At 39.8% G+C, this 15981-nt stretch overlaps 2 protein-coding genes and 1 long non-coding RNA gene across 4 annotated transcripts in view; all 3 read left to right on the top strand.

Moving 5' to 3' along the window:
- The first annotated feature begins 9658 nt into the window (after nucleotides 1–9658).
- Nucleotides 9659–10237, top strand: LOC139352457 (uncharacterized). Its single transcript, XR_011603652.1, has 2 exons — nucleotides 9659–9729; nucleotides 9783–10237. It is a non-coding gene; the product is annotated as an uncharacterized lncRNA (long non-coding RNA).
- A 729-nt stretch (nucleotides 10238–10966) lies between these two features.
- On the top strand, nucleotides 10967–11423 carry Sfp35C (Seminal fluid protein 35C). Its single transcript, XM_017068008.4, has 3 exons — nucleotides 10967–11010; nucleotides 11064–11230; nucleotides 11300–11423. The coding sequence occupies exons 2-3, from the start codon at nucleotides 11074–11076 to the stop codon at nucleotides 11356–11358; spliced, it is 216 nt and encodes a 71-aa protein (XP_016923497.2). The 5' UTR covers nucleotides 10967–11010; nucleotides 11064–11073; the 3' UTR covers nucleotides 11359–11423.
- A 1144-nt stretch (nucleotides 11424–12567) lies between these two features.
- The window catches only part of LOC108021145 (chaoptin), a 43003-nt gene continuing 39589 nt past the window's right edge, over nucleotides 12568–15981 (top strand). For both annotated transcript variants that reach the window (XM_017089716.4, XM_017089715.4), the window contains exon 1: nucleotides 12568–12955. The gene's annotated coding sequence lies outside the window, so the exon portion shown is untranslated. The remainder of the gene's footprint in view (nucleotides 12956–15981) is intronic.

Below are 15981 nucleotides of genomic sequence, written 5' to 3'. Positions count from 1 at the left end.
CCGGCAGACAACACACATGTTAACATAAACGTCAAACACACAAAGGCCGTCCGCGAAGTGGGGAAAGGGGGATCCCCGTGGAGGAGTATAGGTAATCGAGCTGGAGTGCAGCCATGGAACTACTAGGCTCTGGGAAAGTCGTAAGCAGAGGCTCCCGTCTAAATGGCCGTTCTAGTTGCGATTATCTTTCGTGGATAAACACAGGCGGCACTCGTTAAAAGCAATCGTTGATAGGGGTAAAGTGAAAATATTACAAGAGCTGTAAAAGAAACTTGAAACCATTAAAAAGCCCTTAGACGAGTCCCAGAACCTTAAAACCATACTTTATAAAAATCATTGCATACTTTTCAGCGAAGGGTTGAGCCATGTGTAAAAGAAACCCACCATAATCATTTTTGAGATCATAATAATTGTAAGATTGATATTAAATTTGATATAAGTATAGTAATTTCTTATACTTTTTTATCTTTAATATAAAAAAAGTACATATAGTGAATGAAATACTTTTAAAAATGGTAGAAAGAGTAAATACAAATCTTACCTTGAAATAATATATAATAAAATATATATTACTACTTAAGTTAAAGATCCTTTAAAAATAGGTAGGTAGGTAGGTTCTTTATCGAGTACCTACCGTACACAATGGGCTCGGAAAGCAGCGAAACGTTAAGACGGTTCTATTTTGGCAATTGATTGCCGTTTTTCTTCGGCGGGAAATTTCTCTCTTGTGTATTGCCGTGTATGTGCCGGGAGTGTGTGCGAATCGTGATTGCTATCTATATCCATGGCCACGCCGGCGTTATTGTTCCTGCTGATGACCAGCACCATCCTAGTGCTCATCCTCATCCACATCCCGCTACATACAATCGACAGCCCACTTCAGGAGTTGGACTGGGCACCTGGTCCTTGAAGGGCGTGGTCTACTACTGCGATTCCATACAGTACATTAAGCTAACTAATGATGCATGCCGCAGACAACAACCATAATAACAACAACGAGGGCCAACAATGTGGAGAACAACAACGCGGACAACTTAAGCTGGGCAGATAAAAAATTATGAACGCAAATCCTCTCATCCACAGCTCGGATATCCCAGGCAGGATATCGCAGTCCAAGGACACGGCAGAGCGGAGTTAATTGAAGTCATAAAAAAAGCAAAGACAACACCAGAAGCTGCTAGAAAAACATCTTTATCAGCTTTTCGTCCGCATTGTTGGTGCGTGTGAATGGCTCCCCTGGTTTTGTTTGTATGTTTATATGCCCCAGTGATAAGGACGATTTGTCATGGAGCCGAGAGAAGAACGTCCAGAGATTAAGCCGCTTGTTCTTTATATACTAACCAGAACACTTAACCATTTGTTCTCCCCATCTCTTTGTTCCTTTGCCACTGTTTATGCGGTCCATTGTCAGCTATCGACAGCCACATAAAATTTAAGCATCTCGCATAAATTGAATTGTGCTGCAGATAGGTCCAATGATCAAAGGCAGCATAGACTAAACAAATGGGCAATTAAAGTTTGCCGCAACAATGCATAAGTAAGTGGATGGAAAGGCTTTTGTATACCCTTTCAAAAGTATAGCACAATGTTGGTTTGGTATTTTTACTATCAGACCTTATAAAGAATACATTTTAGCGTTAACCCAAGCTCTATCCTAACTAAATAGCATATACTTTAACTAGTCTTCACTTACGAAACTTAAGATTTTTAATTAATTGTAATATTATCATGTTGATTAATTTCCATTGCATCCATTTTTAAATTTTCAGACACATTACTCAATGCAACATTTTGGAACAAACAGTTTGTAATCTTATTTAATTTTCTAATGAATAGGGTCATTTGCTTTTCCTTCTGCAGGCGACTAACCTTCCATACACGAACGTGTGCCAAGTGGATGTGGTATTATAATGCTGTGTCACATAAGATACATCAATGGGGAAACAAACATTTTGAGTGGTATTAATTATTCAAAGGCCTCAAATGGAAAACCATGTTGTACACAAGTATGTACTCCATATTTTCAGTTGGACTGCATTATCCGAGAGTGTCCTGCACACAAAGGGCGGCACATACGCCAATACTCCCCAAAAGGCAGGATAAAAATGTATGTATTTCGTTACTTTTCACATCACTTTTTGTGGGCGGTTGACCAAACACAAGTATTGCATGCAGAAAACTAAAAATTGCCCACAAAACAGTGACAACAATAACTCAGGTTGGTAAGGAGAATACTTAATATAATGTGTGGCCTGTTCGACCAAAAGAACAGTTTCCTTATTGTTACCTTATTACCCTTACCATTTTACCAATTATTTTATAAAAAAAGTGATACGTTGTTATTTGTCTTTAAGAAAAATGGTAATAAAAAAGTATAGGTACTTAAGTTCACACAAATATTTTTTCGACCACTTCCAATTAAGCTCATTGCTGTGCTAGCGCCAGAATAATATAATTGGTGTAAGAACTTGAACAAATATAAAATGATTAAGCTTAAATTGTTTTCTGTCTTCAATTTTTATTAAAAAATCGATTTTTTTGTGTTTTTATAACTAATAATAAGTTCGTTTATTTCCGGATGGTTTTAGGCAAACAATGGGTATGCAAACTTTGGTTCATGTGCATTTTTGCCATCCCCCCGCCCAGTTCTTAATTGTTAATGCAAACAAGGGCTAATAAAACATGAAAAAATGGTTTTGGTGTATGTTTTTTTTAGGTTTTTCTGTTTAACTATGGTTTTAGTGAGCTCAAACGCCAACAATGCATTTGAATGGTCCTTTAGGCAAGCCACGCCCAGCAATTCCACCGAATGTTCTGTTTGTTCTTCGAGGGTTTGAGTACGAGTAGCTGGTGTTTAGATGGAGTGACATAAATGTGAATGAGTTGAAGTTAAAGTGTGCGAAACGGGTGCTCCAAGGGCTAGCTGCTCCTGCTGTTGGTCCTTCTGCCCCCAAACAATAATAATCTTGATTGCCCCTTTTGGCCCGCCCCGAGATACTCCCAGCTCATATCTGTCTGGCTGCCGGCTGTTTATTCCAACAAGAGCAACATGTCCCCGGACAATTGTGGTCCGTCTGTAGGTCGGCTGGTAGGTTTGTGGGTCTGTCTATTTGGCCAGTGTGCGAGTGCATCTGTTTGCCAATTGATGTAACTGTAGCTGTAACTGACCAAAAGCGTCGGACGTCTTTTTGGCTGTCTATTTAGCCCCAGTGATTTAGCCGTCGTAATCCATTTCCCTGCCAAGTGTGTCTATATGACCAGCATACCACTTCAGATCCAAGTCCAATTTGACCCGGAGCGGCCTGATTTCCGTTACGGCTGCGTTTTGTGCCGCTTCCTCTTTCCCTTACCCTCACCCAGTCCACTTCCACTTCCGGTTCCGTTCTGTTGTCCAACTAATTGGCTGCTTAACAGCAACAGCAGCTCTACTGTCCAAGCCGCCTGCCAAGTGTCTATGGCCAAAAACGATTGTGCAATTTCAATTAAGATTATCACATGCATTTAATAAAGCACTTAATACACTTATCAGTCGTATGTCTGGCATACTTAAATAGAAATCGATTGCTCGCACAATAAACTCAAAGGTTTGCTATATATAAAATATATAAAACGTATCTGTTTAATATGAAACATGAGGTGTGACCTCGAAAAGTAAAAATTGAAAGCACAGGCAAGTCGTTTTCATTAGGAGCTCTTTAGCTCTTTAAATGATCCTGTAACCTTTTTGTATTTATTTACTATTGCTTGCAGATTGCAATTTTGACAAAAGAAGCACTTCTATACAAAAGCTGCCATGTAATCTAGAAATTATCTATAAAACTCACAGGTTTGCTGCACTCCACTTGGCCCATTCAGATACGAATCTAAATTTATTACATGTGTCTTGCATTTACGCTGTTCGAGTAGTTTTAATTTCATTGTTTTTCGGGGAAACATGTAATTTAATAAAGTGGTAAAAGTGCAGTTATTCGGCAAACATGATATGCCATGCTCCCCTGGCCGCGCAGCCCTCGAAAATCAATTGCGGTTGTTCGTGTAACTATTTGGTTCACTGGCCACCGCTCCTCTGATGGAGCAGGGTCCAGAGGAGTGGGATTGGGTTTTGGAGGTGGAACAACAGGATCGGGAGCGGGAACAGGAGCGGGAGGAGCACGTGGCGGCACTTCATGCAATTCACATAAGCGGTCCACAGCTGTTCGCCTTTGGTCAGCACACAGGACTCTCGAAAGGATGGGTTCCGAAATGGAGTGGGATGTGCCAGGATGTGCCAGGATGGGATGTGGAAGTGGATGTGCTGCATGTCCTTCTGCGTTGTATGTAAATGAGATATTTTGCGGTCGGGCAGCGTGGGCGGGCGACGAGGCACGTACAAATTCAAATGCGGTTGAAATCTGCATTAACTATTGCAATTAGTGCGAAATTTTGTATAAATTATGTAAAGAATAGTTTTTGGCAGAGAGTTTTCTATGAACTACTGCACGGACGCAGTGTGTTGTTGGTTAGATTTTGTGTTGGAAAAATATTTTAGCCAAATGGTTTGTTCATTTGCCCGTCCGTTGTCCGTTGTCCGTCCATCGCCTAATGTGTACATATTTGTGGGCGTGGCGAGGAGTTGTTTGCCATTCGGCAGCCAGTCGGTTGTTGCATTATGCAATTGAATTTTAAATCTAAATAATAGCAGGAGCGACACCTATTGAATTGCCAGGTGTAGTGGTCCAGTAATAGCTCTTAAATTATTTTTAATTTGCCAAGAAGCAAAAAGAAACATACCACTTAGACCTGGAGTTCAGTAATGATAGTTAAATGGAAAGATATACTATTACTAGTGGTAGTAAATTTTAAAGACACTCTTATATATTTGTATCCTATTTTTTTTAGTCTTAATAAGCATTTTACAAACCAAATACTTTTGTGTATACTTAAACTAACTAAATATACAAGCTTTTGATTTTTTAAAAAACGTTTTATAATATATTTTATTAAAATCGTCATTAATATTAGATTGCTAAGAGGATTATAAGATAGTAGAAATGTAGAGAGCTAAACGAATATTTTTTTTCTTTTTTTCTTATTAGTCCTTATAAAAATGTTACGTACCAAATACTTTTTAAGATACTATGTAACATTATTTATGTATACTTATTTGGTGAACAATAACTTAGCGTACAACCTCTGATTTTTTAAGAAAATATAATATGTAATATGGCTGATGTGCTTATAATAATCGGATTGAAATAATAATTTATTTACAACTTTATTGTCTTTTGCCATCATATCTGCCATACCTTGATCCTTATCAACTGAAAGACAACACAAATGGAGTTCCCCAACCCCATCAGCACACTTAAGTACTATTTATAGATTTCCTCAGATGACTGCTGTTTTTTTCCCATCACTCACGCCGAATAGGATTCGTTATTTGGGAACAATGTGGCGTATGCGTGATATTCGGCTGTCTATCTTTTCACATACGCTAAATAAGCGCACTTGTTTGTTTGTTTGTCCGAATGGGTGAGCCTTCCTCACTTGTTTGTTGTAAATTTCATTTAGATGTGCAATTAAATTTTAATTAGCCTGCCTCTTCTATTTCCATTCACGCAAGTGCCACAAGAGGGGAATTAGAGGAAGCGCTTCACAGAGAGTAGAGCCGATGTGTATTCCTAGTTAAATATCGAAATACCTTTAATTGGGGAAAGTTCATTTCGGGGCTTTCGTGCTATTATACCCTTGATGTGTGCGCTTTAATTTGTTTTCGTCGACTGTTTGTTCCGCTTTCGAAAGCATTTTCTGTGCTCTGTGGTATTTGGCATTCGGTAGTTAGCCACCCCGGGCCATCATCTCTGTGGAACAACCTTTGGCTGGTAGCTATTCCCATTTAACTGTAATCAATTAATTCATTATTATTCGTATTCTGCTTTCGAAAAACCTGCCACTTTGCTTTATTGCATGTTGAAGTAGTTTTTCATTATTGGCTCTACCTTGTTGCACACAGTAGAAGGGGGGGGATCATTGAGTTCACCAGGGAGGGTCTGGGGATGGGGCTTCCAGGGGCAAATGCACAAACTTGTCGGCAAGTTTTCCAAGGTAATTCACAGGCAACTTGGCTCTGCTTCTTTTATTTATCCCCCACTTCCTTGCCGTTCAATTTCAGTTTGGCTGAAGGCCTCTGGGGTAACATTCCAAACAAGATAGCTGAAGCAGAACAACTGAGGCGAAATCTTTTAGCCTTTAAAGGAGCCCTGCCGACGTGCTTCCTTTTGGCTCTGTGGATGGTAACAGACTTGTAACGATCGCTCTGGATAGCCAGATAAATATAATGGAAATGCTAGTCAAATAACATTTGTTTTTAAGCACTTAATGCACTGCGATTTCTATTAGAACTATTGATATTTGACATACATTATGAGTGAAATAATATTATCAAAGGCTTAATATTATTAGTAATTAAATTATTTAATTTTTCTGGCGTTAAAGATAACGTTATATATAAAAATAATAATATAAGGATAATAAATATTTGGTTATTGGCTGTTTTCTCTTTGAGCAAAGTTGGCAACCTATATGCGGGCATAGAGAATAGCTCTGTTCGCTCTCTGCCGCAACACGTACAGTGTACTGCCCTGTGCAAATTGCACAAGCAAATTAAATACAAAATATCATGGTATTGTGCATTTAAGGTACACTTTCTTTTTATAGCGATTTAAACTGTTTTCCGAAGGAGAAAGCTGTTCAATAACATTGTGTACAAACCCGTACTCAACCGTGAGTTATTTCGATAACAATAAACAGGTGATGACGCTGTGGCCAATCCGAAGCCCTAACCGACAAGTGTCCTGCATTGAAAAGCCCTGTCCTTCGATCTGAACAGAAAGCAGGGGAAAAACAACTTGTACCGATTGTCGGGGGCTCAAACGGAAAAACTATATTCCTGCACACGTCGAATGTTGCTTTTATTGTCGCTGCCATTTTCATTACATTAACCGTTTGCCAAAGCATTCAACTTGCCAACTCCCCACTGTTTTTTTCGCCACCCACCGCAATGCGCATCGTTTACCTGCTTTTTCTGTTTGTTTGTATTATTATGCCAGTTACTGCTGTTATTTTATTTTTTTCTCCTTTTTCCGCTGCCTTTGCAACTGTTTTACTGCGTCGTTTGTTGATTTTTCAGTTTTGTGATGCTGCCACTGATGCGACAACCCCCTGTGAGCCCGCTAATCCACTCACCTGCCCAGGTGAACGGGGCAAAAGTTTAACGCTTTTGTCGTTAAAAACAACACAAGAATCATCGGCGACTAAAGCGAAAACAAGGGCCTTGGCCATTGTTGGAGAGTTGGCTTAACTTTATATAACTTAGAGCTTCTTCGCCGATCGTAACTTCCGGTTCAATCGAGAGCCCCCTCGAAGTACAATCACCCGCATCAATCAATGGGCATATGATAGCCCCATCCTCGAAAGAAATCCAGACACTTCGAACCCCTGCATCTCATCGCTGACCCCGCTCAACTTGGACAGGTCAGAGTGTTTTTATAAAGCCATAAAATATACACAAACTAACTTAAAGGTCGGGCTCCACGCACTGGCACACGTTTTATTTTCGCCACGGGGGAAGTTGGTTTTGGGTATTAAGGGCGGGAATGGGTTAAAAAGTGGGATGGTCCTTAGTCTGGGACCTTAGACTGTCAACGGCCTGCTTGGGCAACCTTTTTAAACAACTGCAGACAGAGAAGTGGCTGAGAAGTATATTGAAAAGCAATATTGATCCAGATAAGATCAACAGATCTGTATTCCAATTTGAAAATATAGCTATGGGATCAAATTAGGATACATATCTGTTGATCATATCTGAATTAGTATTGAATTTGTATAAAGTTCTCAACCATTTTTTGTTAAAAACCAATGAATAAAAAAAACCTGGATAAAACCTTAAGAATTTTCAGAATATATTACCATCTCTTAAGGGATGCTCTTTCGAGTCATGTTAAAATTTGTCGTTAAGTTAAATGGCTTCAGCTTTATTCTTTCTCTTTTATACAGATAGCACTACAGTACACTATAACATTCAAAATTTGTTCACCTTTTTCCAATTGATTATCAGATTATTATATAAAAATGATCTTCGTAATATATATGACCTTTAAGCACTTTTAAAATCAAAGACCATTACATAGTATCCCATTTTTTAGGAACCCTTCAACCCACTCTCGCTATCCTAGCTTTTTGAGTTGTTGTTCGTGTCCTGTTTCTCCATCGGTTAAGGGGTCCTGCTTATGTTTGGTTTATGTTTTTTTGCGGGCCCATTCTCAGTTTCGGACTTGGGCTTGCTCCGAAAGATTTATGTGCGTAAATTTCATGCTGACGGCATCAGGTGATTTAACACTTTAGATAACTTGGAACAGTTTATAGTCGGAGGAGAAGAAATGTCGAGGACGCTCGGGTGAGCTCTGGGGATGGGTGAAAAGTTGTATTTTTATTATTTTATTTTATTGCGCTTACATCTTTAAATAAGTTTGCTTTGGCCGCCCTCTTATTGGGTGTGTATTGGGGTCCTTTGTTCGGAGATCTGCCCTTCGGAATTGATGCGTCTTTTGGGGTCATAAAAATTACAAAAAATTTCGCTTGCCTTTTTGGGCTGATTGCTGTGTGCGATTGAGCATCGTTGGTTCTTTTTTTTGGACCTCGTCCCATTTCCCAGGTCCCCTGGCGTATTTTTTCGTCCTTTCCTGCTGGTTTTTCTGTCGTCCCTTTGTTTGTTGTTGTCCAGATAGGATATAAATTATATTGAGCGCTTTGAATTAGTTTTTTATGTGCCACACATGTAGTGAAAATGAAATTAGATACGTGTTGGGTACAAGTTAATTTGAAGGCACAGATTTTCCCCAATCCAGCTTTAGAAGGGAAAAACAACTTTTCCCTGATTTGTCTTCGATTGATAACTGCAGGGGCGGGGCTCAAGCAGGGGTTGCTCATCCGGGGGATATTTAAAGAGTTTACTTTAGTCGCACAATGCTCAACAATTGCCAACTCCACTGGGGAAAGTTCGCCCTGCAATCGCTGCAGCGCCACCAACAATGGCAAGCAATTACCAAAATACAAAAAATACAAAAAGTACGGAAAATACAAAAATACTACAAAAATGGAACCAGAAAAAACCGAACCAAATACAAAAAATAAAAGGGGGAGATTGCGAAAATTCAACTCCAACACGAAAAGGGCAAGCGCGAGAAAGGAAACGCAAAAAAGCGAGAATAACATGGAATTGTTAAGGAACTGCAAACTGCAAATCCATTAAACCACAACAAGAACAAGATGGAGGAGGACGAGGATGCGGATGAGGATGAGCAGGACCCAGCAGAACCCAGCAGAACCGAGTAGAACTCCGAACTACTGTAGGTATTGAATCGAAATGGGGAATGTTCCGACACAATTGACTGAAAATTGTTTGTTAAATGTACAGCGCGTTGAGCGTTGAGCACCACGAAAGACATTTGTAAATGTATTTTTCGGGATTAGCCGATACGGTTTAAATTAAATTATCATAAGGATTTGCAAGGAAATGGAAAAGCTTGTTGATGCTTTTATGTGAATGTTCTTCCAGTATAACAGAACAACGTTTTGTTACGGTAAGTTTATTAGAGTCCCTTAACTCGATCAGTTTTACTTTCAGTTCATTTTAGTTCTATGCGTAACCTCAATAGATCAACATGAGGTTATTTATCTTTCTTCTTTATGGTAAGTTATATAATCACTAATTGATTTTATAAGTAAATCTAGTTTCTGATTAGCTGCTGTAACTCTGGCTAATAAGCTTGCTATAAAATGCATTAAAAATTGCCCACCAGACGAGTACGAAGTGTCGTGTTCCTGGGATAGAGTTTGTTATTTTGAAGCAGAAACCGATTGTATTCTTGAGATGGAGACCTGTTTGCGTAAAGCTTACAATCAGCCACGTGAGTACCATGCCTATTTTCTTTTATATTACAACATGTAAAAGTTTTAATAGGGTTCGTTAAAAAGAGAGAGGGATATTGCATAGGAAAGCACTATCCAAAGAAAGCAGTACCTTGTGAACCTATGGAACCAACTATAACTCTGCCGAATGACATTGGACATATGAATGTTTGGAATCCGAACTTATTCGCCACAACAGGTGATGATGATGATATATAATCGATTGACACCCAGAAAACCTTTTTTGTAGAGTTTATTTTGCAGCTTTTAATAAACTCAGAAAAATGAATATATCAGAATTTCTTAACATATATATACAGTTCTATTTTATAAGATAAAGATTTTTTAAGTCAATCGAATCGATCAGTCATACCTAAATGGCTTCAACATTTCTGTTAGTGTTATACCAGATCTTAAGCGTTCAAAATGCGGCTATTCCTAATTCTTCTTCTTGGTAAGACTTAAATACTTTGAGTATTTTTCAGTCTACTTTAACTCCTGATTAGTTTCTGTAACTCTGGGTAAAAAGAAAGCCTTACGTTGCCTCAAAGATTGCCCAATAGATGTATTTGACGTATCGTGTTCCATTGACAAATTCTGTTACTTTGAAGCAGAAAACAACTGTCACGTTGAAATTGAAAAATGCCTGAGAAGAGCCTATAATAAACCAGGTTAGTATGATACACGAGTCGCTGTTATATTTCAATAAAACGAAAATTTGTGATAGCGTTTGTTAAAAAGAAGACAGGATATTGCTTAAAGCAGAATTATCCAAGGAGAGCGAAACCTTGCATTCCAATGGTTTCATCCAGTGTACTACCAGTAAAACATGATTTTGACCAGAGGTACAATCAAAACCTGTTCGCTACGGGTCTGTGATTATTGAATTAATTGGTTCAACACCAAAATAATTTAGATATGGTAAATAAAGAAGACTTATTAAGATCGTTATGCCTTCAAAATGCATAGAGCCCTAACAAATTTCCTCTTAAAAAATGTTTAAAAGAAATCAGTTCCAAGTAGCTGCTTCGGAAATGAGGTTATTAATTATTTCCTTACTGGGTAAGCCCTAGATATTGATTTGCCAGATTTCTTAACATTCATAGTTTGCAAAGATCAGCTTTTATGTTAGTCGGTTTTGGATGGGGTAAGAATTGCAAAAAGACTTGCGGACCTTGCATCTTACCCACCTGCAACTTTGATGGAAAGTGCTACTTTGAGGGATCTAGCGCTTGTGTCCTGGAAAACGAAAAGTGCCGACGAAAGATGAAAAAACTTCCACGTAAGTTTAGTTTGCTCAAAATAAAATACATAATATTAATAATAGATCAACATATATAAATATTTTTAGAATTTATAAAAACAGAATCGGGATTCTGCGAGGAAGGTGTTAAGAAGTGCAAATATTAAAACAAAACGACTTATATTTTTGTAATTTCCTAATTTACCCGTGAATTAAAATGCTACCAAAAATACGCAGCAAACTGTTATTTTTTCAAAAGAAAATACTCAAGGCTATTAAAAATAAAAATTAAATAACCTTTCTTCCAAAACAAAACAAAATTGCTACGAAATGCAATAATCTACTGCCGCAGCTTAAAGTCCAATTGCTCCCCAGTTTGACCAGTGAAAACCACAAGAAGACAAAGATGAGGTAGACTCAGATCCCCCACCCGAAACCGAGACCCTCAAAAGAGCAAGCCCAACCGAAGCGAACCGAGCCACCCAGCTATGAAAAATTTAAACTTTGCATCCAAGCCATTTATTCATCCTGCTTGGCATCTGCCATCATATCTTAGCATGCGGTTCTGCCTTCGACCCCCTTTCTGCATCTTAAAGACCCCGACGCCCATCTATATCTCAAACCATCTCCGGGCTCCTTGGTTTTCGAGCAGGAGCCGTAGCAGTGGGCAATGGGGTGCACCTTAAAAATTAATTGAAACATCACTACCGGCTAATATTGTATATTAAAAACATCCAAAGGAGATGTTTTTTGGGGAGGAAAACCGAAATGGGGAATATAAAACTTTTGGGGTTAGCTGAGTGCTCTAAACTGCCAGGAACTTGCAAATTGCCAGTGTGCGTGGCCATTTATCAGTCTTAGTTTTGGGTTAGTCCTATGAAAAGAATGTTCCACAATAAATTCGAAGAACAAATTTGGTTGCTACTGGAGTTTATTAGCCGGCAGCCGGTATTTTGTGGTCAAAGGGCAACCTGAACTTGAATCCGGCCGCCCTCTCTCGACCTCTCCATTGTGCATCCATCTTCGTCTTTCGGCCCCCCATCAAATCACTGTCCAGTCTAGAATTTCTTTGAATACTCCGCCTGAAAAGAAAGGCATTGCCAGGTGGTAAATTAATTCCGGCTCAGGCACCACGCATGCTCAGATACTCCGGTAGTCGGTAATCTTCGGCTTTTTAGACTCTCTCCAGCGACGGTTCGTTCCATCTGGTTTCGGGTGCTGGGGGTCTTCGGCTTTTGGGTCTGTTGCGCCTAGGACAACAATTTCCGTATTGCATGTTGGTCGGCACTCGGGTGATCTAAAACGAAGCGAGTGTCGAGGTCGCCAAACGTGCCATAAAATGCGCATAATGTGGCACGGATGTGCCAGTGCACGTTGGTTATTTGGCGCGTGAGCATCGAGTGGAAGTATCGCTGGCGTTCTAGGGGTGGCAGTTCGTATTATGATGTTGCTGGTGTAGCGGCAACATCTCGAAGATAGCCGGTCCAGCTGAAAATCGCGAAATGGTGACCACAAATAGATAGGCTTTACGGGCCGACAGAGAAATATTATACCAGAGATCGATCGGTTAAGATTTCAGAAAGTGCGGTTGCTATGATGCAAAAGTAATCAAGCGGTGATTGCAAAGTGAAGTGATCAGTAATCAAAACTCAAGTGGCTAGAGAGAGGAGGAAAAAAGTGACTTAGGCACATGCAACAACTGGATACGGATACGCTTTTCAAGCCCTGAACAGCCGCCGACCCACGAACCCACCCACAAGTCAAGTACGTAACAGATTGATGAGGCAGTCCCCATCGTATCCACATCTTGAGGCAACCACCCACTTAGCCACCCATTCAGGCCAACCGCCCACCAGCCACTTGACTAAAAGTTCAATTTCCTGCAAGATGCTTTAATTGAAGCGCACAGTAAACAAGAAACAGAAAGCAGAGTACAGAAAGCAGAAAACAGAGGGGCAAGGGTCACTCGTCGCCCGGGGTGCCTTCGCTCTGGTCAGTCATTAGTCATTTGCTCATTTCCGCAAACGCAGCCCGGATGTGCAGCACTTGTCAGCCAATAAACAACCTCGGCGGGGGCGGTGGGTGGTGGGTGGCGTAAGATGGGCGTTTGAACGCCCCCCCACCCCCACTTCCAATTAAATGTGGCAAACATATCAGCGTCAATCACCGATTCTGATGGGAGGTCAGTGCATCCAGCTGCCTTGATCGGATGAGGCATCCCGGGCATCTCTCTGGCTATTTGCATTGCCCTTCAAGGACTTTAGGGAACATTCGATTGGATTTGGTTTGGTTTTTCATTGGGCACTAGAGTAATGCTAAGATTCTTGGGAGCTGTTAAAAATTTATCAGCTTTTGAACCCCAGAAGCCAAGTCTATTTATCTACAAATTTGCTTAACAAAACATTAATCAGTTGCATTTGACTACATTTGCTGCAGGGAAACTAAAATATTTATGCAAATGCAAGCATTTTCAACTTTGCAAAAGCCTTGATAAATAATATCGCAAATCTCTTTAAGCAATAATAATAATAACCAATAAATATGAAATGATATTCATCAAGTAGATGATTATGCTATAAATATTTAATTGAGGTTTAGAATGATAAGTTTTTCACAATTTAAAGTGTTTTATCCCGGAGAGATATTTTAATAAACTTATTTTAAATTGTACCTTATAGTCTAGGAACTTTTTTTAATGTTAACCCTATCAGTAAGCTGTTTGTTTGTTAAATTAGGAAACATTATTTCGAACAAAACAACAGCTGAGTTATTTTTATAAATTCAAAAATCAGTTGCATAGTTCAGTTGTTGAAATAAAAAAGGAAATTCACAACAAAACTGTTTCGAAAACCGATTGTTGTACAATAAGTATTATTTTATAAGTCCACTCTTCCATCCGATTCTTTGGTCTTCAAGACTTTGCCAAGGAAAAGTGGAACGGAGCAGAGAAATCTGGGGAACGAGTCTGGCTGGAGTGGGTGTTGTGGCACGAGGAGTGGCGACTGCATATGTGTCACCCATTGAGTTCCTTGGACAACAATAACCAAGACGGACAGGAGCAGGGCGCATCGTTCAGAAAGAGCAAAAACAGTGCATAGGTGCTAAAAAAAAGAAACAACGAAAATCAACAATGACACGGAGGTGGGGAAAGATGGGGAGAAGTACCCAGGCTAACCCAGTTTTTTCGACGCTGGTTCTTCACGGCTCAGTTTTGTTTTGGGCCTCTTTTTTTCCTGCCTGCTGCTTGGTATATTTTTCTTTTTATGGCTTTTACGGACTGCCCGCAAAACGACTGCGACGAGCCTCACTGACAGCAGAAGAAACAAAAATATTTCGACCAAAAACTGCCAGACTCGGCCCAAAATCCCACCCACTAGGACCATCCACCATCCATTCCCTTTGATGGAACCTGCTTTGTAATTGTTGTGTTTTTATTCCGTGTATGCGTGTTGTTGCGGATTTCTTGGCTTTCCAAGCGTTTCTGGGCCCTGGCTTCTTGCCTGGGCCATTGTCACGTAAATCTGTGACAGAAATTAGCCTCGTTGACAAAAATATGCCTGCTTACACATTATTTGTACAAACAAATAGACGGGCAACAGTTAATGGCAGTGTAGAGTGTCGTCCTCGAGGTGCCTCTGGGTTCTATGGGTTCTATGAGTTCTGGGGTCTCCAAGGGGGTGTAGTACATAGAATAGGTCTGGGTGAAATTTGCATGGGAACTGCGCCAGTTGCCGCTGTTGTTTCTTGGGCTCTTTTGGCTGGATTCCTTTGCTAGTTTTGCGGCCGACGTCCCGGCTTTTCTTCTTCGTCTTGTTTTATTGATCTGTTTATGCTTTAGGACTTCTGTCCTCTGACCCCTGGCCCCCCACCAACCTCTGGCCGACCCTCATAATAGACAAACAAAAAAAGTTTTATTTGTGGACTAATAAAAATGCAAAAAAAAGGAATGTTAGAGATGCGGGGACCGCAAATGTGTTTTTTCGGGCCAAAGTTGTGCCTAGGTTAATGACCAGACAGGCGTGAAAGCAATCATAAACAAGGTCCACCCCATCCACCTACCCACAGTTCGCACTCAGAGTTAATTTACCTTGACCGGGGGCCTCGAACGTTGATAGAAAGTTTACTCTGGTTTTTAATCAACTCATTATGAACCCCCGGCTCATAGAACACACAGTGTACATATCCTGCTGTCGATTAAATTATTTGGAAGCCTTACGGCCTTGCCGGCTGATTGATTGACTGATCGACTTTCAGTGTGATTTTTTCCAATAAAATGTAATGAGCTTAATAAATAAAATAAGCGCTCAAAGCAACAAACACGGTGTTATTTATTTAATTTCTTAATCTGAATTGGATTTCCGGCAATTAGGTATTCACAGCTTTTAATAAATAGTCTTGATTGTGCTGTCAAACCTAACTACTGTTTGAAAAAACGATAGCAATTTTTGAATTGGTAGGCTTTATTCAAAAAATAGCATACAAAATTTCCAGAAATAAAGCAATGAAAAATAACCCGTCATAAGCCAAAAAGTTCAAGTTGAAAGTCAAACCACTAACAATTTCCTGACGTCTACTATTTCCAATACAGCCCAGACCCCTAATTACTAGGACCTAACCTTAGGCACACACAAAATACAAAGTCAATCTATCATGCTATGGGTGTATTCCTGATTAACACGAAACTTTGGCCAGGCCGTGCAACAAAATGATTGATGTCCACTACAAAATTTTCAATGTATCGCCCTGCTCGGTCACACCCCCTTTTCACCCAGAATATTGCGTTCTATTTA

The sequence above is a fragment of the Drosophila suzukii genome, chromosome 2L, assembly GCF_043229965.1.
Source record: "Drosophila suzukii chromosome 2L, CBGP_Dsuzu_IsoJpt1.0, whole genome shotgun sequence".
NCBI classification, from domain to species: Eukaryota; Metazoa; Arthropoda; class Insecta; order Diptera; family Drosophilidae; genus Drosophila; species Drosophila suzukii.
This window is presented reverse-complemented; position numbering and strand designations above follow the sequence as displayed.

What these genes read in the sequence shown, in the direction of transcription:
- Sfp35C (XM_017068008.4), top strand. Translation starts at nt 11,074, where the DNA reads ATGTTAGTCGGTTTTGGATGGGGTAAGAATTGCAAAAAGACTTGCGGA. An exon ending in AAAGATGAAAAAACTTCCAC is followed by an intron (nt 11,231 to 11,299) that starts GTAAGTTTAGTT and finishes AAATATTTTTAG; the next exon opens with AATTTATAAAAACAGAATCG.